The following is a 27,315-nucleotide window of genomic DNA, read 5'->3' on the forward strand; positions in this document are numbered from 1 at the left end:
TGTAAAAATGTAAACTGTGTTTATTATGTAAGTGTCAAATGTTTATGTAAATTAACGCAATGTTGTTTGAAATTTTGGCAATTGCAAACCAGTAAAAAAAACTTGCTCTTGTGCTAATTTGTGTTCTTAACAACCTGACTTAATCTTATCTAAGTGCTAACAGTTAATGCAAACACAATTATTTTTTTTCTTGTGTGTCACAATGAAGCATTGAAAGGGAAATTAAGCTCTTCTATTGCAAAGTGCAAATATTCATTTCCAATGAAGCCTTACCATTCAATTGAAATGGAAGGTAAAGTACTTTTTCAAATGTTTTATATTTTCCTAATTAAAAATGCTATCAAAAAAGATATGTTATATAGACTACAAAATCTTAAAGATATGCGGTGTGGAGACCTCACTGAAACAAAAAACACTCTGGGACTTAAGGATGTTATAAGGAAAAAAGGCCTGGGGACTCAAATGGTTACTAAAAATCACAAATAAAGCAATCTCCTAAAATGTAATAAATAAAATGTATGAGATTGTAGTGCTTTACTTTTTCATTACAAAAATAATCTTATTATTAGAATGGCAGATGAAGAAATGACATTTTTTACTCTTCGTTTTAAATTAATGTCTTTATTAAAAAATACAAGAATAAAAATATTTATATGAACAGTTATTTACAATCTTCATTTGTACATTATATATAAATAGAAATATTTAAAAAAACACAAAAATTTAATTTGGAAGTATGTGTTGCTCAACATATATTAGTAAAGTTAGCATTTTACAGTAAGTTATCTTTTTTACTTTTATTTAATCATAATAATCAATGTGAGTAGAATCTATAAACTGTAGTTGGAAAAAGCTGGCATTACCAAATAATCTTGTAACCAATAAAATATATGGATATTACTGAAAAAGAACAGACATGTATCATTCATAACATCAATAAGTACAATTTAGGGTGTGAATTGTACTTAGACACTTACTATATACATTTCAGCAATTATAAGAAATAAAAAACAAACAGAAATAACAACTTCATAATTGATCTACAATTTGGAAGTAGATATAGGAAAACTAGCTGCATGGAAATGAAAACAAGCAACAATTTAATCTCTTGAAGGCTTAATAGGATACACCTAAAATTTACATAAAGAATATGATTCTGCTAATGAAAAGGTCAGCAGAATACAGTGTTAGGATTCTGTTCAGAAAATTATTACAGCTGTGAACTTGTGGGGAACATTGCTCAGATATATTAAAGGAAACCTATTTGGAACTCCACATTGCTACCTTAGGAACCTGTTACAATATGTTAGAATATACAGTAAAACAAAACAAGTTACAAAAAGCAGCAACAGTATCATTTTTCAAGACAAAAATCTGTTCTTTTCATCATTTAAAAAAAAATAAAACATTTAGTCTCAGTTTCTCAGGGCCTGCCCAAGAAAAGCACACTTGGTGTGGAGTGATGTCTGAGTCTGCTACAGGAAGAAAATAAGCATTTCCTCAATCTTCCCTCTTTCAATCATCACTCAGACTGTAATATGTTTGGAGTCAGATGGGTTTATTTACTAAAAAAAGTATAGGCTGTTTACTAAAGCTGGCCATTCCCTATGCAGTTTGATTGTATAATCTCCTTTAGATCTGACAGCAAATATTAGGCTTATCTACATATTACATATTTTTGGTAACTGTTAAGGGGATTGCACAGAGATGGTACAATCAAATTGTAAAGTGTATGGCCAGCTTTAGCCAAGTGAATTTAACTTTGCAAGGGAAGTTTCCTTATTTTAGTAAATGTAGTAAAGCTCTGCTGTCTTAAAACCCTCCAAGCATAAATACCATTTGTGTCTAAATTTTCCTGGCATGTATTGGGTATTCCTTGAACCACATTCACTAAGCTTATTCAAAATTCTTATACAAAGTTAAATATTGCAAAGTGAATATCCTTTATTGGATTTTCAAATCAACCCCAAAGAGTGAGGGGCAGCGGCAGGGACTGAACTATTCTATCCACAAACATAAAAACTATCATGCAGACAACAGATTATACATAATTCTGTCATCTATTGACAATCATCTTAGCCAGGAAAATAAATGCTGACCCTTGATGATCCCTGTCCAAAGAAAAAAGGAAGATAAGGGTATTGTACAAGGGAATACTAAGAAGTCCATTTATCATTGTTTACAACCAAGATTCCCCCATGCTTTAATTAGAAAATGTGTCACTGTTGGGGAAAGGTGTGTGAATCTTTGGTGAAAATATTGATAAACAGATCCATAAATATCTGCAAGTGTTACGCTTACACTTTACTCAGCATGCATGCTTTTAAAATGAAATAATAAATGTGTTGCTAGGTCTAGTTAAAGTTTCCAATCAAGTGAACAAAATAGACATCAGTTAGTATAATTATCAAAAATAAAAGCATGGTAAGACATCTTTTGATTATGTTTTTATATGTGTAAGTAGTATAGAGGAGCATTTTTACAGATTGCCACCTCTTCATAATCTCAGTTGTTATATATTGGTGATATATGGCCAAATAGGCTTTTCACTTTGCAGTGAATTTTAAAGTAACACTAAACTCAGGAGTTAAATCTTAAAAATGCATTCAAGTACCCTAACTATCAACAAAAATGTATTTAATTTGTGTATCACTCCGCTGTAGATCCTCAAATCATCTCTGAATTGGTGCTGACACTGTCCTTCCTTCTGGATGGTGGCTACCTTTGTTCCCCATGGTCCCTGTGTGTGTTGTAAAGTATCTCCAAGCTCACTCCCGTGATGGACTACAATCTTATGATTAGTTTACTAATTTGTATTGAAGCTATAGTCTATAATGGGAGTGAGCTTGGAGCGGTGGCTACTTTACAACACACAGGGACCATGGGGGACAAAAGTAGCTACCCTCCAGAAGGAAGGACAGTTTCAGCATATATCCAAAGATGATTTGAAGATCTACAGTTGAGTGATACACCAATAAGATGCATATTTGTTAATAGTTAGGGTACTTGAATGCATTTGATAGATTTAACTCCTGAGTTTAGTGTCACTTTAAGTTTTCAATGGAATGTTCCTTTAGCTCAGCAAATGCAGCAAAAAATACCCAATCACATGCAAGTAAAATTTAAAAAAAACTGTGTTTTTTGCTTGCACATGGAAGTCAGTAGAGCTTTATCTCATTCACTAAGCTAGGAGAAAATTCCTTTGCAAAGGGAAAATGTTTTTGTGAAATTTGCAGCCTATTTACATTATGTAAATCATGACCTATATGTCAGCCTGAGGTTTTAAATGATCTTGACTTCTGTGGATGAATTGGTTTATGGTTAAATTTAACCATTGTGAAGAAGGAGCATGAAACTGTAGAGTTGCATTAGCTAAAGTAACTGTTTGTGTATAGATATCTATAGTAGTAAGGGATGCAATTCTCAACAACTAAAGAATAACTATGGGCAAAATAAAAAATGACATATGATGCAGTCTGTCCTTAATATTGACACAGCAGTTTTTGTTTTTCTTATTCTTCTCTGTAACATAGCTTTATTATTGAATGATCCTGCTGGTAGGGCTGTTATTTTTCCATTTCTCTTAACAGGTTGACAACAGTGATCATGTTGTAGTAAAATCACACATCAGCATGGTCAGCCTGTGCAAAGGTGGTCTTAGATGGAAATGTAGTTTTAAATGGGCTTTAGGTGAAAGATAAATACATTAAACCGAACCCCAGCTAACACATTTAAGGCTGTTACAGAAACAGTTTTATTATTTTGGAAACATCTTTAAACCATGTGAATAAAACTGACTTTTGTAAGCACCCCTGGCAGTGTTATATGGTTTGTCCCAACCCCTGTAACTGGCCTAGACAGCTTGGCATGTTAACCACTTCAAGACCAGGTGTTTAGACCCCCTTCCTGGCCAGGCCATTTTTCAGTATTCAGCGCTGTGGTACTTTGACTGAAGTTTATTCCGTCATGCAACGCTGTACTGAAATTAATTTTATACCATTTTTTGGGGACAGATAGAGCTTTATTTTGGTGGTATTTAAACACCACTGGGATTTTTATTTTTTACTATAATTAGGAAAAATTACAGAAAATTTTGAAAAAAAAAAAGTTTTTTTACATTGTTAGGAAACATTTATTATTACCCAGTTTTTTGGTAAAATATAAAAGTCGGGGTCACGTCGGGTAAATAGACACCAAACATGTCAAGCTTTAAAATTGCGCGCACCCGCGAAATCGCAGAAAATTACCATACCCAAAATTGGCCATAGGCGACACTTTAAAAGCTTTTACCGCTCATCAGTTTAGTGTTATCAGTGATTGATGGCCCTAGACTTATTGCTCTCACTGCGACGTTCGCGGTGATATGTAACATGTGCGGCGTAATGGGCGCAATCGTCTTTTTTGCACGTATGCGCCCCCGACGCATGTTTCCATGCGTGTATGTATGGGTGGGGACTTTATTTTTTTTTTGTTTTTTTAGTCTTTTTTATGTGTAACTTAAAAAATTTGGGGGGGGGACTTAAATTTTTTTCCCTTTTTTTCACTAAACTTTATTGCTATCGCATACGGGGCTAATAAACCCCCCCTATGTGATAGCAAAATATGTGACAGGTCCTCTTTATGGAGACATCAGGGGTCTCCAAGACCCCTAATGTCAAATTATACAACACTTCCGCATTCTTGGAGAGGGGACCGGAGGGAGCTCGTGTACCGAGCTCCCTCTCATCCCCTGTGACACAGGCGACCTGTTGATCCCGGGCTCGCACCGGGCACAGCGGAGCCCAGGATCAGCGGGACAAAGGCGGGGGGCGCGGAGGGGTGACCGATCGGCACCCCATACACGCGATCCGCCGGCTCTACAGCCGGCGGATCGCTTGTATGGTAACAGGCATCGCTGCCTGTTTTTACATTTCGTCCGTTTCCCGCTCGCGCGCGCCCAGCGGCGCGAGCAAGGGGGCGTGTCTGAGCGGACGTCTAAAGATGCCCGCTCAGATCTAGAGAGCTCCGGGCCGGCCGTTTTTTTTACTACGACCGGCCCGGAGGTGGTTAAAGGAGGAAGAAAATATTGGATCTACAGGCAGGAGCAGTAGGTAATAAAACTATGTTATAGGGGGGTTTAGATAAACATAAATACTGTGTTCATGCTTTTGACAGACTGCATCATATTAACTGCATTTTCAATCAATAATTGCATCATATTCAACTATTAACTGTCATATCCTCCTGATTTTATAACTATAACAAATGTTCCCTTTGTATACTAAAATGTAAATAAATGTCTAAAATACAATACTTCTTAGTTGGTTTTCAATTCTGTGTTGTTTGGTTCTTTCCTTTGTGACGTACTTTTGACACAACCTATTGATGGTTATTCCTTCCACAAGTACTAGCCTCATGATGTAAGTGGTAGCACTACATACAATATCATTGCTGGTGTTTCTCACATTATTACAAGTGATGACAATGTTCTTTTTTTATACTGTATGAAGTATTGATGTCTGCTTTGTCATGATTAACTTGCAAGAGAGTCACTGATATCATATTTGAGTTTGACTTTGGCCAACAAAAGTTAATAATATATAGCATAGCCAAAATAAGAGATTAGGTTTTATATAGCATAGCCAAAATAAGAGATTACCCTTTGTAACATATTCCTATCATTTATGTATGTTCTCTCTCTCCAAATGAAGTTAGTGACATTAAAGTCACACATTTTTTCCTCCAACCATGCTGCTTTAAGGACTTACCTTAAATGACGCCTCTTGATCCGATCATCTTCTTGCTTCCACTTGCATTCAGCAATTCCTCCAGTGCTGGTGCCAGTCTCTGATCCAGCACTGATTCCTGGGGGGGGGATTTACTAACCAAAACACACGCACGCACTAGGTCCGTGTGATTTTTGCACAGCAAAACGTATTTATCAACCAAAAAGTCTCTAAAAGCATATTTCCACTAATGCCATATATGGAAAAATCATGCACATGATGCATATATAATGCTGCTTCACAGTTTAGACAAAAATGGTTAGCTCATGCATTTACATTCCTGCATTCATCAACGCAAGCAACACAATGTGGAGCTAATTTACACAATATCACCTTGCAAATTCATGCAGGGCTTTGCACAACACACCGGCTGGGTGTGTACACACTACAAAGGTGTTTAGATTCCACACATAGATCATGCTGGGAGGGAACACACTACAGAGGTGTATACATGTTTGTGGTGTGTTTATAAGGTTAGTAAATCAACCCCCTCATGTCCCACGGTGTCTGTCCGACGTGCACGCTCCTGGCTGCATGCATTCACCTCCACTGTGTCTCTCCTCTTCTCCCCACCAAAGATCTCTACTGCGCATGCACCCACTCTCATCTGCCTGCTTGGCTGCTCGAGAATCTTAGGATCTTCGGACGGAAGCGAGCGACGGAGGTAAAGGTATGTTTTTACCTTTTTGGCAACTTTTTAATTATTTTTAATATTTTGCATACATCTACTGCTTCCTAGCAGTAGGTATATGCAAACACAAAGGAGAGTTTAGAAAAAACTGATAGGATAATGTTAACCTAATTAATCAATGTGTCCTTAAAGCACTGCGGTTGGGCGTGGGTTTTAGAAAGCAAAGTTACCCCAGAGGTGCATAATACCTTAACTTCACCTGCACAGTCTCAGCCATGTGCCTCTACGGCATCAAAAGGTGCTATACATTTATCACCAGTGGGCATATGCTTGCCGGTCAGTTTTCTTTCTGTGACCCTGCTACGATTTGCCTAAAAGTAAACCTGTCCTAGAGAAAAAGTAAATGCTAGGCAGTAGGCACCTTAAAAAACTGGATGATATCTTTGGTGTGACACAAATTACTCTAAAAGCCCTGCTAGGGTCTCCTAAATAAGGTCTTTTTCTCAGGCATGGGATATACCAAAACCTACTCAGATACATATTTTTTATAAAGTCAGCATTTGCAGAAGGATTTCACGAGAATTCAGTGGCAACTGTCAAAAGTTATGATCTGATATTTTATTGTGTCTACTATCTAGCACTCCAACATTCCCCAAAGCTACCAACCAACATTTTTGAACATTCTGAAAGTTGAAAAGTGAGTTTATCTAACCTTAAGGTCTGGAGAGCAAGGCTTACAGCTCCATTATAGAACAGACATTAATAAAGCCAGTATGAAGTACAATTAGCTCCCTGAGACAATACATAAATAATGAGAACATTTGTTCCCAAAGTTAAATTAGCACAATATGATAGGGAGTATTGACCTGTTGAAGATTAGTTGGGTGTAAAAACGTCCAGGAGTAGAATATACATGACCACATCAGTTGCTAAGGCAATTGTTAATAAGTTGTTGCTAATTAAAACATTTAAATCAATGATAATGTCCTGGTGAACTTTTTACATGTTCAAATTCCTGAAACCATATTGATTTTATCATGTATAAATTATTTTATAACTTGATTTTATAACTTTCAGAAGTTAATATTCCAGAAAACATTGTGATTTTATATACTTTTCCTAGCACAAATATTTATGTGTTCCTTCTTTATAAATGTATTTAAATGAAATGGTGACCTTTGCATGACAATGTTACATTGGTAGTTGAAACCTAAGAACATTGATTGAATGATGTGACAGTATAGCTCTAGCCTAGGAGCTATAGCTCTACATCCTGACAATGGATAAATAGTAAATGAGAGCTGGAGTCTTGCTTACATTTGGCTTTATCTGTTACAGTACAAGCATTGTTGCACTAACAGTGCTTGTAGAGTAGAATTAGCCCGTGGAGCAGAGCTTCTCCTTATGATTACTGATACTTTCATCAGCATCAAACATAAGTCAGTGGAAGACATTAGAAAGTTTTCGACTGACTTGCGTTAACTTGCATCTAATATTTAGCACCTGTGTAAGTGAGTCTGGATGTGACTTGATAAACATAAACAAAGTGCACATCAAAATAAAGAAAATTGAAAAGGTGAAGAAACTCCAATGTCCAATGTTTAATAAATCATATAAATTCTGCCAGTTGCTTAATTGTTTGACCAATAGAGAATAGTTCACAGATACCGTAGCAACAATAATATCAAGGCTAAAAGAAGATTAGGTCAAAAAAGGTCCCTAATGACACTGCCCTGTTAGGGCAGAAAATATTTAGTTTACATATATTCACTTAATGCTAAAGACCATATACATTTTTCCAATAGTGAAGTGAGTAGAGGCCTTTAGTGGAAAGTACCAACAAAAAAAAGACACACCAGTATATGTAAAACAAACTTTGTTAAATTCTTATGAGCAGTAATATTAAAATGTTTGAGTGTCTTTTATCAATCAAAGTAGCTCTAAACCACACATCCAAACTAATTTAATTAATTGGACTCCAGGTGTGCAAGCTACTGACTCTAATTAGCTTTCCTTGATGTAATTAGTCTATCGGTTCACTTATTTTTTCCTCCAGCACTGAGAATGTTTAATGGGTGTGTTCAATAAAGACACGAGAAATTAGAATTATTTGTGTGTTATCAGCATAAGCAAATTGTGTTTGTCTATTGTTGTGACTTAGATAAAGATCAGATCACATTTTATGGCAAATTACTGCAGAAAACCAGTTAATTTCAAGGGGTTCACATACTTTTTATTGCAACTGTACATATACCCAAAGTGGATCTCCTTCTCATTACAAGAAGCACTGAAAGCAAAACTCAGCTGTGCTGGCTGTTGCACTCTTCACACACATGACTACTGCCAATATACTCACTCTGCATGGATTGAACAAAAACTCCATTAGAAGCAACAGCTAAACACAACATTTCAGTCAGTGCCTAGTAAGGGTGAATGTTGCATATTACTTCCATTTCATCAAGTGTCTGCTTTTTATTCAGTCCATGCAGAATGGATAAATTAGCAGACGTAGGGGAGGAGAGTGTCTCCTCCATTGAAATTACAAAAAGCTCTGGGAAAGAAGATTTTACATATTTCTTGTGTCCTTTGCTGGTATCTTTCTTCCCAGGGTATTTAATTAGGGATGTATGTCATTAGTATCTGCCTGCTGATCCAGCAGCTTACCATAAAAATAAATATGCAAACTTCCACCTGCTTAAAATGTAGTAAACAAAAACCGAAGCTAAACATATTTTTAACCTTTTTTATTACAGCATGTTCATTGTGTTTTACTGTATATAAAATATATTATTTATATGACATCAAAGTTCCAGGTTCTCTTTAAGAACACAAAGAGGTTTGTTTCCTAAAGGATAACAGGCTGTCCACTTAGCAAAGTGATTTGCCACTTTGCAGAGGATTTTTCATTAGCTTAGTAAATGAAGTGATGCTCTTCTGACTTCATCTATTCATGTATAAGCAAAATTCTGTTTGTTTATTTTCCTTTGATATGATATTGGTAATTCTTTGCCAAATTAACTTTTACCACATTTACAAAACTAGGTCAAAATTCCCATGGAAGTGAAAATTCTCTTGCAAACTGAACATGCTCTACTTTCTTAGTAAATCAACCCCAAAGTGTCCAGGAGGAAAGCATCTGTGTTGCCAATAGCCACCAATTAAACTTTTGGATTTTTATTGTGGAACAAGTTATAAATTGAAAGAAAAAAAATCAACACAGGAAGTTTCCTTTTAGGCACTTTTTTTACACTGTGTCCAATCAAGTCTAGAACTTATATATATATGCCAGCTAAATACATGCATCGGAAGTCATCAGGAATAGCCTGCTTTGACAATGCTAATTTAAAAAAATCTTCTAGGCTACTCCAAAGGCACTTACTGTACATCACTGCTCAATGCACTAAATTGTTTTGTTGTTTTGTGTCATCTTAAAAAGAGGCATCCTACACAAAAAGTGTTACAAGTTTAAGCATACATTTTGAGAATAAAAATGGGGTAATAATAACGGAAAATAATCTTTTTATTTTGGCCATACCTCATATATTTATACTATCAAATCAGACCTACTGTCAAAATATAAATCAATATTTTATCTTGCTATGGAGGTGGAACTGTTTCTTAGGGTTTGACTCCATGTTAGGATTATATATTCTCTGAGCTGCAGTATATTTTTACAGCATTCAGTCAGTTCAGGATGTGAACTATACCTTAACAGGAATGAAAAACTCCAGGAAAATATAAAGAGTTTTAGTAGGCAAATGATACAAATAACATGCAGAGAAGAATATTTGAAAGAAAAAATTATATATATAGTTTGAACTCTTTTCAATAATAGTGTCCTGTGGACCGTCCAGGAAGAGTTGGAGGTCAGAAGGTCAGAAGAGAGATAGAAAAGTATTGAGCATAGAACATATTTTCAATCCCTCTCTAGTATCTGCTTCCATCCTGTAAGTGTATGCACTGAATTATCCTATTACATTGAGATGAAGTAATCTCTAGGCATACAATACTCTGCTTCAATTGAATCTGTCACTTTAGAAACATGGGCTTGCCATTGCTGGCTTGTTTTAGATGTGCAGGCTGCAGAGCTATTATTTTGACCTTTATAAATACGGATGAGCAGAATTAAAAGTTTTATTTTCCAAAAAATTTGACAAACCTGGAAATGTTTTGTAAAATGTCACCATTTAGGTAAAATGCATTGAAATCAATGAGGAAGGCAAAATTAAGCAGGTTTTTTTTGCTGAGTATTATAGTTGCAGTGGGCTTTACACAGCCCCCTGGGATAGGTAAGCTCCCTTTAACTACACTGGATTTGTTCTTTTGCTACAAATAACAGCCCTTCATTGGCCTCAATATTTAAAAAAAATTCACAGAGAAAAAAAAGACTAAAAAAATTGAAACATCATATTACATAAAGTCAAATAATATAAAAAATGGAAAAACAAATATAAAAACATTAGATGAAATACCTACTCTAAATACATGCCACTTCTGCCAGTAAACAAAAACCTCACTCTTCAAATAAAAAAATGTGTTTATCAAATTTCACATTAGAAGCTCAACAAGTGAACTGCAGAGTTCTGCTTTTGAACAAATGTTCTAGCAGTGGAATTGGTAATTTCATGGAAACAACAATTTGTGAAAGTATCTCCCTTTATCGCTATTCATTACCTTTTGAGTCACTATCCATCTTTGTTCCACGTTACTAATTCAAAGAAATGGGTTAAACAAGTTCCTTATTTCTTAATTAAAAAACCATTAAAATACCTGCAACACCTCCAAAGAAAACTCCATAGGTAGCGATGTCTGCATCAAAACTCAACAATGGCAACTCCCATATTTCTGTCCTCACAGGTTTTCTTAAGGTTTGTCCACTTGTACTTTGTAAGAATAATTTAGCATGAAGACAAGTCAAAGAGTAATCCAGTGAAATACATTTCTCCTGAAAATGACAGAACTAATGGTAATGCCTCATAGTTATCATGCAATTTTTCTATCTTACAAATTGGAAGCAGCTTTTTTTTAGGAGCTCTACTTTAGGAGGTCCCAAGCTCTTTTGTGATCCAGTTATGACCCAACATGTATGGTAACTGAAGTATAATATTTATCGATATTCATCGATATTCATTCATCTTGAAAAGAATAATAATCTGGAGGCAAACATTAAATGGCAAATTCATTTCCCAAATATATTTCTTTTGTGAGCATATGTAAATGAACTACTATTCACAATTTTCCAAACACTCGCTGTTTAATTGTATAATACAAATTTTTAATGTCAACCCTGTTTTTGTTTATTTCTTTTTATAGGAAAATAAGACATAAAATATATATTGTACAAAAATTGACTGCTGCTTTTGGACATGATATCAGATGTGGTATATGGAGATGAGAGCCTGCATTACGTTGCACAGAAACACAGTTTCCTAGTTGTCTTTTTTGATTTTTTTTGTTAGGAAATGATGTGTCTTAGTAAATTCCGAGATAGTGAAAAATGGGTGTAACATGAACATGAGTTGAAACAATTGAACATTGTCATTATAAACCCTGTTTTTGTTGATAGGATGAAACTCACTCATTTCACACATACTAGTGCAAAAAATTGTGCAGAAATATTTTGCAATGCCAGCTGAATGGAAAGATTAGCAAACCACCCATTGCACAACAGTCCACAACAGTGTCTCATAAATCTGGTTCATTTTAACTGTCACATAGTGTCACTGATTTCATGGTAAAGCATTTAATGTATGTGCAACCATACAGAAGGTTGTCCTCTACTTTCAGTGTGTGTCTTTACTCCTCCAGGACATTCATGTTTGTTGGGATACAAAAAATATATGCACTCTGATGATCTCACTCATCAAAGTAGCTGAGGATTTATCTGAGTGCCCAAAATATTGCAGTGAAAGGCATCCAACCACAAATATGTGGCATCATAATAACAACTGGTATGATTTGTTTGTCTTCCTTACGTATTCCTCAATGGCAAGAAGATTGCAGACAGGCATTGTAATCCTCCTTTAAAGAAAGGAACATTCTTCATGTGATCTTCAGAAGACTCAACTCATTCAATGGACATCAAAGATGTATCTACCGTTTGCTGACCAATGGTGTTTGAGTTTGCAGCTGCAAAGCAGAGAGTATTGGTTTAGGGCACCAATGGAATTTTTTGTTTGTCCTTCAGAGGTATGGCTATGAATCAGTCTTAATGGACTCCAAAGGCTATACCACTGTGCATACTGTGTTTAGTGTTGTGTCAAATCTAACAGCTTTTGCCTCTGTGGGTTTTAAGTTTGTATCATACATTGGGTTTTCAAATGATGCTTGTCCATTGCTATTTTCATGACCAGCATATCCATTGTATTGCACTTTGGGTCTTGCTCTAAAAAAATAAAATATAAAAAAACAAAAATATTAGCAGTGACTAAATCAAACAAGACAAAACTATGTTTAATGCAAGATTAAAAAAACAAATCTAGTTTTTTAGTTTTGGAAAGAACCTATGTAACGTTGTAGAATATGCACTGTCCTAGTAACATACTGTTACACCCTGACACAAAGAGTTTTACAGGACAGTAAGTGAAGGGGAAATCTCCCAATGAGAACACATCAATCAAAACTTTAAAATAAAAAATCTTTTTTTTGGTGGTAAAACTGGAAAATAACATGATAAATGAATATTTAAAATCTTTAGTTATGATTTTTTCTATTAGTTCAGATATAATCACTACCACTTTTTGGTACATTTCAGTTTAAAGGTACAAGATATCTGTTGTAAATTAACAGATTTATCAAAAAGCAGGTTTGAGTTGTATTTCTCTGTTCTACTAAAATGGTATTTTCATAGCCCAACTTTTATAGAGATTTCTTTCTATCTAGTTGGCATATGATCCCAATACCTCTACACATAGCTACACATAAATAAACAAATGAGGTTCTAACCCCTTTTAATTTTTGATGGGGTTTTTTGCTGTCCCTGATGGGGAAATGCACCTTCTCTTCTCTAGTGACCATTATTATTAAGACAGAAAGCGGTGGAACATCCAATTGTTACAGTTGTCACTAGAACAAGAGGTCAGGGAAAGTCTAACACCAAATATATCTGTTTCAGTATAAACAGATTTTTCACTCACATAATGCTGTTTTTCTGGGAGAGGAAAGTAAGGGAAATATCCCCAAACACAACACAGACAGCAAAAAATAATCTGAAAGATATTTTAACACTACCATGCTCTAAAACAAGAAAAAAAGTATCTAAGTAATATGTAAAAAAGTTAGATGTCCATACATTGTGACATATGGAAAGGGGAAATCGTTGAGGGGCAATATATTTCCCCTTGCTTTCTATCATATGTACAAGACTAGTGGAACCCAGACCAGGTTTTAGGGTAGACTTTGGGTCTGGGTAATCCAGTCTGGGTTTTTTGTCTGTCACCTGGATTGTTTAATTGATTAATGATTGATTATCCAGGTGAGATAAAAGGAGAAGGCTGGAGAATGATGCTGCTCTGGCCTGGGACTCAAACAGCATTCTGAGAGAGCTGAAAGTGGGATATATTTTTGTGAGTAAAAGGTTGCTGAAAATACTTTGGTTTAGGGCTTGTTCACATGACAACCGGATTGTGTCCGGACCAGAACCATGCACTCCTGCACCCAAAATGCATCCCAATGTATCCCTATGTGTTTTATGAGCTACAGTTCTCATGTGCGCAGTCCGGTCCGGACAGAGAAAATACTGCATGTCACATTTTGTCCGGTCCGGAAACGCAGGAACGCGTCAAAAACGCACCACAAATGCACCTCACTGCAGTTAACATACTGACAGCCCCACTCCAAACAACATTTTTCCTGTCAGCTCCATGTCAGCACACGAATGGGTTAATCCCCTCTCTCCTCCCACCTAACAGGATCTTAACTCATAAAAGAGATTCAGCTGTCCCAGCCCATTGTTCCTTTTTTTCCCTCCTGCTTCAGGATCGAGGATTGCAGCTTACCTTGCAGGGATAAAGTCCTTGTAGTCCACCTTCGTTTGTGCATGAGGTGAGGTCCCCCGGCAGTGTCTAAAGGTCATGTGTGTGGGAACCCCGCTGATGGTCGCGGGGCTATGCCAAGGCATGCTCCCATTATGGCTAGTGTGGGGGGTCTGTTCAGCAGCAGCGTGTCTCCGGCTGCCAGCGCTGGAACCCTGTGCGCTCCACGGGCACCTCGTTCGGCGCTACTGCGCAGGTGCAGTAATGGCCGTGCGCTCCACCATCTCCGATGCGGACGCTGTGCGCTCCACGGGCATCTTGTTCGGCGCTGCTGCGCAGGCGCGATAATGGCCGTGCGCTCCACGGTCTCTGCTGGCTGCGAGGTGATCTCGGAGGGGGGCGGAGCTACGAATGGGCGCTCTGTTTAAATTGAAGAGGGTTGTGGCTCTCTTACAGGTTGTCCATCCTGCCTTCTGACGTCCTCACCCTTCAGGCTTCATCAGGATCCAGCAGCCCTGGCTGCCACTTCCTGCATAAAGGTATGATTATGCTGTGACTTCTGGTATTCCTTCCGGATGCATGGGACTGTTTGTTTACATGATATGCCTTCTTTGCAGCATGCCTTTGGACAAACAGACCCCCCCAGCAGACCATCACAGGCAAAGAAGGTAGGCTGTAATCCTTTACCTCGTTGGATTGGCGGTCTAATAGACGCCTACAGTTTCACCATAGATTTGCCCCTGTCATAGGATTCCTTTTTTTCTGTTTTGTCATAGTTCATCTGGCTCACATTCGGTTCATTCCAGAGATCGTCGACGTTCGTCTACTAGCAGACGGAGGTCCCCCTCTAGGGAGCGACGTTCTCCACACCGACATGACAGAAGGTTACGGGAGCGCTCTCCGTCTGTAAATCAGCGGAGCGACGCTCGCCATTCACCACATTCACGTCACCCTCAACCACCTCCAACGGGGTGCTGGGCGTGTCCTAATATGGCACTACCAGGCAAGACAGCCTGTGAACATTGCTTCAGAGTGGCCACGCAGGAAAGAGTGGTGGATAGCCATCAGGTGTTATCAATGATGAAGCAAATGTTTCAAGATACACTGAGGGAGTTCTCTGACAGTGTTGCTCCCCGTTCTCAGGTTCAACCGGGCACCAGTCGGGACGCGGAGCCTAGGCCGGGCCCCTTGGGAGCCAGTGCCGCTACTCGAAGAGCGGATCCTCTGGAGGACCGATTGGGCTCATCATCTGAAGAGGAAGGTGAGCCGTTTGACGGTTTTGACTTTGCTCTTGTGCAGCCGTTTGTTAAAGCGGTCAGACGGGCTCTCCTTTGGGAGGATGCTGAGGAGCAGCCTGAGAAGAAGAGGCGTTTCTTCAAGCAGGTCAGAAAGGAAATGCTTTCTTTTCCCTTCCTGGACGAGCTTAAAGATGTGATCACTGACGAGTGGAGTCAGGTAGAACGCAAACCTTCCTTCCGCAATAAGTTTTCCAAATTATACCCGTTTAAAAGGGAAGATGTGAAACAGCTGGAAGATTCACCTGTCGTGGATGCTGCGCTAATGCGGCTTGCCAGGCATGTCACTCTCCCGCTGGATGATGCCGTCACCTTTAAGGACGTGCTGGACAGGCGGGTTGATCTGGACCTTAAAAAGGTCTATCTATTGGCCGGGGGCGCTTGCAAACATGCGGTCGCTGCGGCCGCGACTTCCAAAGCCCTTGAGGCCTGGGTGGACAGCGCAGAGACGGCAGTATCGAATGATGTCGGTAAAGCCGAGATCCTGGATCTGCTGAAGCACATCAAGCTCTCCTCTGTCTTCTTCGCAGAAGCTTCCTTAGACATGGTTAAATCCTTAGCTAGGATTATGTTATCTGCTGTCACGGGAAGGAGAGCCCTCTGGCTCAGGCCTTGGCTTGCGGACCCAACTTCCAAACAGGGTTGGTGTAAGATCCCTTTCGAGGGCCAGTCCCTGTTTGGAAATAAGTTGGATGCTGCGATTGCTAAGGCAACAGGCGGCAAATCTGGTTTCATTCCGCAGGACAGGAGACTGCTCAGACAGAGAAATGCCTTTTCCAGAAAGGCGGCCTTGGACAGAGGAAAGGATGCTCGGTCCTATAGGCCAGGCAGAGAATTTCGCAGACCATGGAAGCCCAATACTTATTTTCCGAATTCTAAGAAAAGAGGCGCAATGGCGAGTCAGGGCCCCCAAAAGTCCTTTTGATGGGGTGTCCGTTCAGGCCTGCCGGGTAGGTGCGAGATTGGCCAGCTTTTGGCAGGTTTGGGCGGACCACGTCATGGATCGCTGGGTACTGAATACGGTTGCACGGGGCCACCATTGGGGCTTTTACAAAACCCCCCATCCCTTTTTTCTTCCAACAAAAATCCCTGTTTGCCCAGGACAGAGGGAAGTCCTTTTTCATATGTGAACAACCTAGTTGCCCAGGGGGCAGTGGTGGCGGTAGCCTTTTGGGAACGCTTTTCAGGCGTCTATTCTCCTCTTTTTCTAGTACGAAAAAGGTCGGGGGACTGGAGGCCGGTGATCGACTTGAAGCACCTCAATCACTATATCAGGAAGCAGCACTTCAAGGTGGAGTCGCTGCAGACGATTTTGAAAATTGTCCAACCGGCAGATTGGATGCTTTCCATAGATTTGCGGGACGCTTATTTCCACATCCCAGTCCAGCATTCTTTCCAAAGTTTTCTTCGTTTTGCTCTGGGCCACCTCCATTATCAGTTTGTCTGTCTCCCCTTCGGGCTCACAACCTCTCCACGAGTTTTTTCCAAAGTTCTTCTGGCCGTGATCGCCCCCCTGCGGGAAAAAGGGGTACGCGTCTACCATTACCTAGACGACATTCTCCTTTTGCATCAGGACCGGGAGCTTCTGCTGGAGCATATCTCTCTTGTGATTTCTGCTCTGGTGAAATTCGGGTGGCTGATAAATTGGGAGAAGAGCCATCTTGTTCCCACACGGGTCTTAGTTTATCTGGGCGCCAGGATAGATACGCTTCAGAGCACAGTGTCTCTCCCTCCGGAGAAGATTCCGTTCATCCTGGATCGGCTGGCCCCGGTCTTATCAGCGGATCTTCTCTCGGCCACTCAATGCCTGCAGGTTGTGGGCACGATAGTGTCCACAATACCTATGGTCAAATGAGCTCAGTGGAGGTCACGCCCCTTTCAGATAGGGTTCTTGATGCAGTGGAAGTCGGAGGACTTCTCTCAGTTAGTTCAGGTCACAGCCCGGATGAGGGAGGGTGTTGCCTGGTGGCTGCAGGAAAAAAATCTGCTCAATTGCCAGTCACTGGATCCGACCGAGTGGTTAGTGATGTCCACAGATGCCAGCGAGTCAGGCTGGGGTGCCAGTTGTGCTGGTCAGGTAGCCCAAGGCCAATGGACGTTTCCTGCGAAGGGGATGGTTTCAAACGTTCTGGAGTTGAGGGCGGTTTGGCAAGCGCTACTGGCCTTCAGCGGACTTGTTCACGGCAAGTCTGTACTGCTGAAAATAGGCAATACCACAGCGGTGGCCTATATCTGTCGCCAGGGAGGGACACGCAGTCTGACGTTACTGGAAGAAGTGACTCTGATTTTGGAATGGGCGGCTGCCCATCTTCCTCACCTGTCAGCTGTGTACATTCCTGGTCGTCTCAATCATCAAGCGGATTATCTTTCCAGGGTCCAGCTGGACAACATTGAATGGTCCCTGCTCCCTCGGGTCTTCCGACAGTTGACGACGTCGTTTCATCCGGAAGTGGATCTCTTTGCGTCCCCAGTCAATTGCAAGTTGAAGAAATTCTACTCGAGACTTCCATGCCCCCTGGCGTTGGCCACAGATGCCTTGACCGCGAGATGGTCGTTTTGGACAGCATATGCCTTTCCCCCGGTTCCGCTCGTTCTCAGTTTTCTGCAGAGGCTCCAGAGGGAAGCAATGACGATACTGGCGGTCATACCAGACTGGCCCAGGCGGCCGTGGTATCCTCTGCTTCGCCAACTGAACACACAGCCTCCATTTCCGTTGCCGGTGTTGCGGAATCTTCTGTCTCAAGGGCCCATCCTTCATCCGGACCCGTCCAAACTTCGGTTGATGGCCTGGATCTTGAAAGGCAGAGGCTGTTGAGTATGGGCTGCTCGACCAATGTGGTGGATACGATTTTGTGCTCCAGGAAATGCAGTATGAACTGCACCTACAATCGTGTTTGGAGGAAGTTCCAGGAGTTTGCCTCTACTCGGGCCTTTGATGCTGCGGCTCCTCATATCTCTCATGTGTTGGATTTCCTGCACGCGGGGCTGGACATGGGCCTCAGTGTTAGTACGCTCAAGGGTCACGTATCTGCGATTTCAGCATTCACGGGACTCAAGCTGGCCTCTGAGGCTCTGATTACTCAGTTCTTCAAAGCGGTCATTCGAGTACGTCCTCCTAGACAACCGTTATTTCCTACATGGGATTTACCATTGGTGCTGGACTTTCTAGCCTCCGACACCTTTCAGGGTCGGATCTCCCTCTGGCGCATCACCCTAAAGGTGGCCTTTTTGATCGCTATTACGTCCGCTAGGAGGGTGTCGGAGTTGGCTGCATTGAGTGTTAAGGTACCCTTCACTACGTTTTTAGCCGACAGGGTTGTCATGGTCCCTATGTTTGGCTTTGTCCCTAAAGTCGCTTCAACCTTCCACATGAGGCAAGAGATCGTTTTACCTATCTTCCACTCTGAGGACGGCGAACACATACACCGTCTGGATGTGGCAACTGCGCTAAATGCGTATATTGCCTCTACAGCCGATATAGGAACCACAGATCATCTCTTTGTCGTCCCTTCGGGTGCCAGGAAGGGCTCCAAGGCCTCTTCTAGACTCATCGCATCATGGGTTGTCCAGGCTATTACCTCAGCCTACAAGGCCAAAGATTTGCCTGTTCCAGTGGGGGTCTCTGCACATACGACCAGGAGTGTGTCCACATCTTGGACTGCGGCTTGTCGAGTTTCCTTGGAGACGATATGTAAAGCCGCCACGTGGTCGTCCATTCACACTTTCATGTCCCATTATTGCATTGACCCGGCTGTATTAACTACTGTTGACTTTTTGCCGCTGCGGCAAGCTCTAATTGATTAAAATTGACTGGCATTCCCCCCCGTGTGTGTAGCAAGTTATTTTCCCATTAGTGTGCTGGCATGGAGCTGACAGGAAAACTGGAAAATTGTATTCACACTTACCAACAATTTTCCTTTCCTGTCTAGCTCCATGTCAGCACAATTCCCGCCCATGCAGTCGGATGAGTTATGGAACAATGGGCTGGGACAGCTGAATCTCTTTTATGAGTTAAGATCCTGTTAGGTGGGAGGAGAGAGGGGATTAACCCATTAGTGTGCTGACATGGAGCTAGACAGGAAAGGAAAATTGCTGGTAAGTATGAATACAATTTTCCAGTTTTTTTACTGAAACACGTCAAAAACGCATCAAAACGCACGGGTGCTGCTGTTCTCTGGCACCAGGTTGCTGACTCCTTGCCTATGGGGATACAATGTAACACTGGCTGGAGGAAACGTCGGGATACAATGCATCTCTGGAGATCATGGTCAGGTGACCACTCGCTCCCCCACATGTCGCAGCAGGCCGGGCCGGGATTGGGAGGCAGCTGTGTGACGTCAGCGAGTGTTTGCGGAAGTGAAGTGCTGCTGGTGATGGCAGGGCATCAGCACTGGCAGAGAAGTTCCGGGGCTTCCCAGGATGTGGACCCCATGGACAGGTTCCTGTGCCCCATCTGCCTCAAGCTCTTTGATGACCCTCTGAGGGTGTCGTGCGGTCACACATTCTGTATGTTGTGCTTTGAGCAGTGCATGACACAAAGGAGCCCCACATGCGCGGTGTGCCGCAGCAGGCTCACTCCTGGCATTAAGGCGTATGACTTGGAGAAGCTGATGAGGGAAACACAAGCCTCTTGTAAAGGTTGCAATTCCAAGATGCTCCTCTACAACATGGGGGCCCCACGCTGCAATCCGCTCTCAGTACCAGAACTATGTTATGGAAGGTATCAAATCAGCGACAAAGGACCAGTCCCCGCAGGCCAAAGATGTCCCAAACTGGTTCACCTTCATCTGCCCTTATTGTCAGGAACAGAACCTGGACCAGGAAGGGCTAGTGGATCAGCGTAAGAAGTTACATTTTAGTGAGGGGGAAGTGAAGGGAAAAAAATTAAAATTGTTTATATATTTATTTATTCATTAAGGGCATATTGAATTTTGGATGATTATCTAAATATGTTGGATAATATAACTGGTTGTATACTATAGTTAAGACATAAAAGTATAAAGGAAATAACATGCATAGTCAACTATAAATTAAAATAAATTAGAAGGTATTAAATGAATATGTGATTACTTTTCAGATGATATATGTATACATTGATTGATGAATAATATTTTATATGTCTATGACTAGATTTTTTGCCAAGAATAAAAAACCCCTGAATAAGCTATTTTGTGAAACGCGTAGTGAACAAATGGAGCGGCATAATTATGTACATGTAACAGAATGATGGATTAATGATTATTATCAATAAATGGATTATGTTATTTAATTAATTTATATGCAAGAAATGAGGGATTTGATATCATGTTTACATATTCTTTGTGATTTTTTAACTACGATCATGGAAAAACATTTTTATGAACTGAATAATTTTATATAATCATTTTTGAGTCCTCTCTTAAGAAAACCCCATCACAACCTTGGTTTTTTTATCTACGTATTTGACTAAACTGGGGGTGAGGTCTCAGAATACCTGGGGATAGACCTGGAAAAGTGCCTTTATTTGGAGAGAACATTTGTTTTACTGGAACACGTCAAAAACGCATAAAAAACGCACTGCACGCATAGCACTGCATCTGCAGATCTCCTCCAGATCTGGACCAGAAAATCAGAAAATCGTGTGAACAAGCCTTAAGGGCTAGTTCACACCAAGCGCATTCCAGGAGCAGTTACAGACCGGATCAAAACTGCATCCAATGTATTCCAATGGTATTTTGGGCTCTAGTTCCCACCACAGCGTTCAGTTCCAGAGCATGTAAAAAAAATGCAGCAAGCCCTATTTTACCTGCTCTGGAATGCTCTGGAACGCATGCAAACGCATCAAAAACGCACTGGAACGCACTGAGGGCTTGTTCACACCATTTTCTGGTCCAGATCTGGAGCAGATCTGCAGACACAGTGCTATGCGTGCAGTGCGCTTTTACGCATTTTGATGTGCTTTTGACGCGTTTTACCGCGTTCCAGTTTAAAAAACAGCCCTGAGGGCTTGTTCACATGACATCCAGATTGTGTCAGGACCAGAACCGTGCGCTCCTGCACCCAAAATGCATCCCAATGTATCCCTATGTGTTTTATGGGCTACAGTTCTCACGTGCGCAGTCCGTTCCGGTCCGGACAGAGAAAATACTGCATGTCACATTTTGTCCGATCCGGATACAGTCCAGAAATGCACGAACGTGTTATAACTGCAACGAAAACACGCAGAAAATGCACCGCATGGGGAAAATTTCAGCATTCACAATACTAGTGTGTAGATTGACACCTACACTACTAATGTCAATTTTAATGCGTATAGACATCTAACTTTTTTTACATATTAATGAGATACTGATTCCAACTCAATTTGGTTTTAGCCTCTGTTTTGGTCTTTTTTTACATTTTAGTGTTTGTCTATGGATGTTGTCAGCAGGACCACTATGGTACGGTCTTGATGATCCTGTGGAGGATCCACAATATAGGGTATACGATTTAGGTGATATGCAATATTAAGTTTCCAATAGGAAAAGTTTGTTTCTTTTTTGGTCCCCCCCAATGGGGACATGAGTTTTATATGACTATTTGTTACACATAGGAACCCTGTCTGGGCGTCCCTTATGTCCCCCTATGTGAATACACATGTATGCTTCTCTGCTGGTTGCGGTAGAATGTGAATCGGTGTGTGTGACCATCAATTTATATCTGTTTTAACTTATCAATAAGTGATGTATGTTTTGATGTACTGGTGCTATATTGCTATGGTTTTCCTTAGAGGTGTATAACACTGTCTATTTGGGGACTCCAGGTAGCCCTATTTTCCTGAAGAAGCACACAAGTGCGAAATGGATCAAAAAAGAAAGTACAGGCCCTCACTAACTACACTCAATGATGTTTATGGCAATTATTCAACCACTATGTGATCATATATTTTGATATCAATGTAGTAGGTCTGGGAGGCATCCTCAATCACTAATATAGTGATGGTCAATATATTTGTTCGGTATCACCACCAATGTTTTTTTATGATTTTATGGATTTTAATCATGTCTCAATAAAATTGGATCTTATAGACTTTTGTGTATGGTATATTGTGGTTAATGGCATCAGACAAAACCCCATTTGGTATCTTTTGGCTAAAATTTGGCTATAAAGTGTAAGTTTAATTTGTTCCAACATACAGTACTTTTAGTGTTTGCTAAGAAATATTTACACTCTGACAGTTGTCCTCAGCTGTGGGCAGAATTTAACAGTTGTCTATAGAATGTTCACACAGACACAATAACATTCTATCAGCCAAATTTAATTACAACTCACAAAGGCATTGAAATATTTCAGTCTTTGTGTATCTGTATTCAGAAAGGTCTCTTGAAGGACTACTGTAACATTTGCAACTTTAACAGAATGTGTTACTATTTCTCACAGGCCCATAGAATACACAAGAGCAACAAAGGTATTATTTTTATGTGTAATAAGTTAAATACATTGTTGTTATCTTACACTGCTAAATCAAAAGTAGGAGTCATGCTTTTTGGCATGGAATTAATAGTACTTTTCAAACTACATGCATATAATACTGAAAACATATAGTTCTGCTCACTGAAGGCAAAGCTAATTTAATAAAAATGTTTTCCTTTCATTCTCATCTCACTAGCCTAAATGTAGCTCTTAATTTATGTTCATGTAACTGCAAACTTCCCAATGTATTTATATTAAGATTATTTTTATTATTATAGTGGTTGTATTCATTGTTGTAATCAGCAGGTAATTGCTGAATTTCATAACATTTTTCCACTGATGGGTATTGCTCATGGGATTTATCTGTATATCTATATTTTATTGAAGTAAATTAGTTATTATTATGTTTCAAAGGAGGATCAAGCAGGGAAGAAACAACAAGGAATGATAGTATTATTAATATACATAAGTTTCATATAAGCATTTTTATTGTAATGTGTTTTGAAAAACTTCAGCTAATATGCAGATATTGTCAGAGGTCTTGTGTTTAATTGTTTTGGAGATTTTCCCTAGCACACAATATTAAAATAAAAATGAATTAGTTAACTCTTGAATTGTGAATGTCTAATATCTGCTAGTGAATAACAGTTAACCATTTGTTGATAGAAGCATGGCCCTAAAAACAGTGTAGAAAGACTGAGCATTGTAAAATGGCCCCACATGAATCCAATTTATGAAATGTCTATTTAATTTAATGTAGACCAATAACTTGAAGAGATGATTTTGACTGGTCATTGTGAGGTACTGTACTTTACAAGTGGAAGGTGGCACTATGATAGCTATGGATGAATCAAGAGTAGTGTGATGATCCATCTCCGCTCCAGGCCGCCTCGGTCAGGCTGGCTGCTGTGACGGCCGCTCCGCGCTCCACTGTGGAACGCGGAAGCCGCTCAACTTCCTGATTATGAGGCGAGCGGCTTGCGTTCCACGCTGGAACGCGGAAGTCGCTCGTTGCGGCTGGAGGTTCCTCCCACATCTTTGGGCTATTTAAAGCCCCAGCTGAGGTAGCATGGCGTTCTACGATTGCAGTCTGAACGCCTGCTGCCTCCTGAACCCTGAGAAACCTTGGAACCCTTCTCCACTTGCCGGACCAAGCATCACTCGGACTCACACCCTGTGGCTGTGCTGCAACAAGTTACAAACCGCAAGTATCGCTCCAGTTGGAGCCCTAATACAGACTGTCAGTTATCCCATATGCCTGATCTCCTGCTGGACTTTACAAATTGATGCATAAATTTGACTTGTTTGCCTACCAACACAACCGTTCCTGGCTACAGCCAGTGTATTCTATTGCACCTTTGACTTTGCTGATTTAACTTACTGGGATGCTATGAGATAATAGCATTACTGATATTTCATTTTTTACACTGGCTGTGATGCAAGAGTCTTAAACTCCCCCTTAAGACTGGGAGTGACGCCTGAGACTCACGCCTGAGAAGCCTATTTTCCACATCTCCTTCAAACCCCCTCCGCAGTTGCGCTTCACACCGAACCCCTATAGTAGGCGTAACAAGTAGTAATTTTATACAGCGTCTTGATTGGATAACTGCTGTGGAGTTAATACATAGTCATTGCTTCTTTTAACTTTATTAAACAAGCACAATAGGCCACCACTCTATATTAACATGTAGGTCATAAGCATACAAATTTGTAGACTGCTTCTGGCTGATAAAATCAATGCAGTATAGGATATTCATTAAGTTAGTGCCAGTTAACACCATTGTTTAACAGAAGTTGTCCCTTCATGGTCAGAAAGAATTTGACAGTAGCAATTACCTTTTATTTATAGCTATAAATATACTACTGCTACTGATTACTTATTTTCTCATTGATATGTCCTCTATTGATTCTAATCATTTCTCAAAAAGTAAAATATGTGTTGAAATAAAAAGACAGACCCAGTGCTGATGGGATGATGACATTTCAAAATGTGGGCAAAATAAATGATTGCATAGAGACCACAGCACAGTCATTAAGCTGGCCATAAACTGAGCACATTTTAGGAGGTTCTTGATGAACCAGTTGACATCCACTCCATGGGTGGCCCTGATGGCAGCATCCCACCCAGCATCCTTTGATTGGAAGATTTAAGGAGCCAGGCAGAAAATTATCTGCCAGACAGTGACAGCATTCAATAGCCACAGTATGAGATTTGTCCATCAATGCCTTTTATTATGGATGGAGGAATATGTTAGATTGTTTTCATTCAGCCTATGGGCTGAAACAAAATATTCAAGTGTATGGCCATCTTAAGGATAAATAAGTTAAAATAACAAAGGTTACAGAATTATTAACAATAATTTATATTTTATCAGATTTTGGATTAAACTTAATTTTAATACAGTGGTAGGCATAGACCGCAGTGGGCACCTATGTAGATTATTGTTCCTTATATCATGCCACTTTAGAATAATCTGTCATTAACTCACAGGTCACATACGGCTATGCTTGCAAGAGCAGTTACCCATTTACTTCAACTGCACAGTGAACGAAACTAGTGGAATCTCTTCCGATGAAATTACAGGCAGCACTGGACCCATTTCAAATACGAACAAATACTGCTTGTATTCAGCTGTCACAACTGTCATATAGTGAATATTATAATTGAACAAACATAATAAGGTTTAAAGATAAATATACATTGCTTTTTCTTTACCTGTGTTTGTAAAGGTAGAAGGCAAATCCCGATAGTATTAGGGCAAAAAAAGGTACCAAGATTGCAGCTGCTACAGAACTGCTGTTTGTGCCATAGTAGTTATTAGAAGAGTCATTGATGTTTTGAGAAACTGAAAGAGCAAAAAAAGCCAAAGCAAAACACATTATAATTAAGGCATTTTTTTTTTCTTTTTAAGATGTCTGTTAAAACTCTAAAGCGTTCTTGCCTCTTCACATTTTTGTCTTCCCAGTTGTCTTATTTTACCTTTTTTCTTTATATCCGTTATTTTTCTTGTACACTTTTCTGAATGTTACATTTCTATATAGCTGTGATTTGCTTTGCTTGCTTCAATTTTGGCTGATATACTAGATTTATCTTCCAGACTATTTTCTGATACATGCTCCTTTGTCCTTTTAGCATTAGGGATTCTTAAAAAAAGTGCACACCCAGCTTTTTGGTATCTTCACGTAGGAGAAAGTAAGTTGCTATTAGCAAGTCGACATGTTGTGATGCTTTATACTATGTAAATGGTGAATTGCAGAATGGAAATCGCCCAAGGTTTCAAGTGTCATACTTAAAATGGAATATAAGATAAATGGTAGGAGTGTAAAAATGGGTGATCTTGTTAATTATGTTTTTACACTTTTACTTAAATTGCAGGGCATGTGGGGCAGTGCATGTGGGTTTCTAAACAGTAAATCATTTTTTTCATAGTGCCTGTATATTTTTATTGGCTTTACTTGTGCTATAGTGAATTTATAAGGCGCACAGGGTAGGAGATGGTAATTAAGTTGCATATAACTATGCACAGATGTTTTTACATCAAGCACAGCATTTATTGGGGTAGCTTTTTTGTCCACTCCACATTAGTCACTTCCAAAAAATGCCCAAAGCCATATGAGCTTAAAATAGACTGGTGGGAAGTCTGTATTCTCACAGACTTCCAACTGAAGAACAACCAGCCCATTTGTTAGTAGCTTTCAGGAACTTCATTTTTTTTTTACTTTTCCAAAAATGTAAAAAAACTTGCACTTCACTTGTCACCTGTTTATTGCTTTTATTTTATTTGCTAGATAGCTCCAGTTCCCATTACACACACATACATAAATGAGTCACAGGAGTTATTCATTCACCCTTCATACTCTTCCCTGTTTGTTCATACATGGCTATGTGGAAAACATTTTTAGAGGTAGTTTGCAAGAAAACAACTTAGGCTGGTCCTATAACCCATACATGTCAGTGAAGCCAGTAATACAATTGCACACTGCATTAGGATTTATGATTTGCAGGGTCTCTCACAAACTAGTAGTGAATAAAACAATGATATAGCTACTAATGGTGTCATCAAAAAAATGTATGTAAGAAATTAAGACATTTAGGGAAGAATCAGAAAAACTATTTGGTTGTTTGGATTTCATCTTTAAGTATTGTTATTTGCTGTAGACCTTAGCTTACTGTAACTACGGCCATACAATTTAGATATTCCTACCATTTAGTAAGAAAA

General features: G+C 39.8%; 1 protein-coding gene across 1 annotated transcript in view; it reads right to left on the reverse strand.

The window, feature by feature from the left end:
- Positions 1–11,896: 11,896 nt before the first annotated feature.
- Positions 11,897–27,315, reverse strand: part of LOC108799318 (CUB and sushi domain-containing protein 1-like) — a 59,001-nt gene continuing 43,582 nt past the window's right edge. The window contains exons 12-13 of the mRNA XM_018571174.1: positions 25,812–25,941; positions 11,897–12,781 (exon numbers count right to left, since the gene is read on the reverse strand). Of these exons, the coding sequence (XP_018426676.1) occupies positions 12,622–12,781; positions 25,812–25,941 (290 nt within the window). The 3' untranslated portion in view covers positions 11,897–12,621. The remainder of the gene's footprint in view (positions 12,782–25,811; positions 25,942–27,315) is intronic.

This window comes from Nanorana parkeri, unplaced genomic scaffold, assembly GCF_000935625.1.
Source record: "Nanorana parkeri isolate BGI_ZX_2015 unplaced genomic scaffold, ASM93562v1 scaffold1691, whole genome shotgun sequence".
Classification (NCBI taxonomy): domain Eukaryota; kingdom Metazoa; phylum Chordata; class Amphibia; order Anura; family Dicroglossidae; genus Nanorana; species Nanorana parkeri.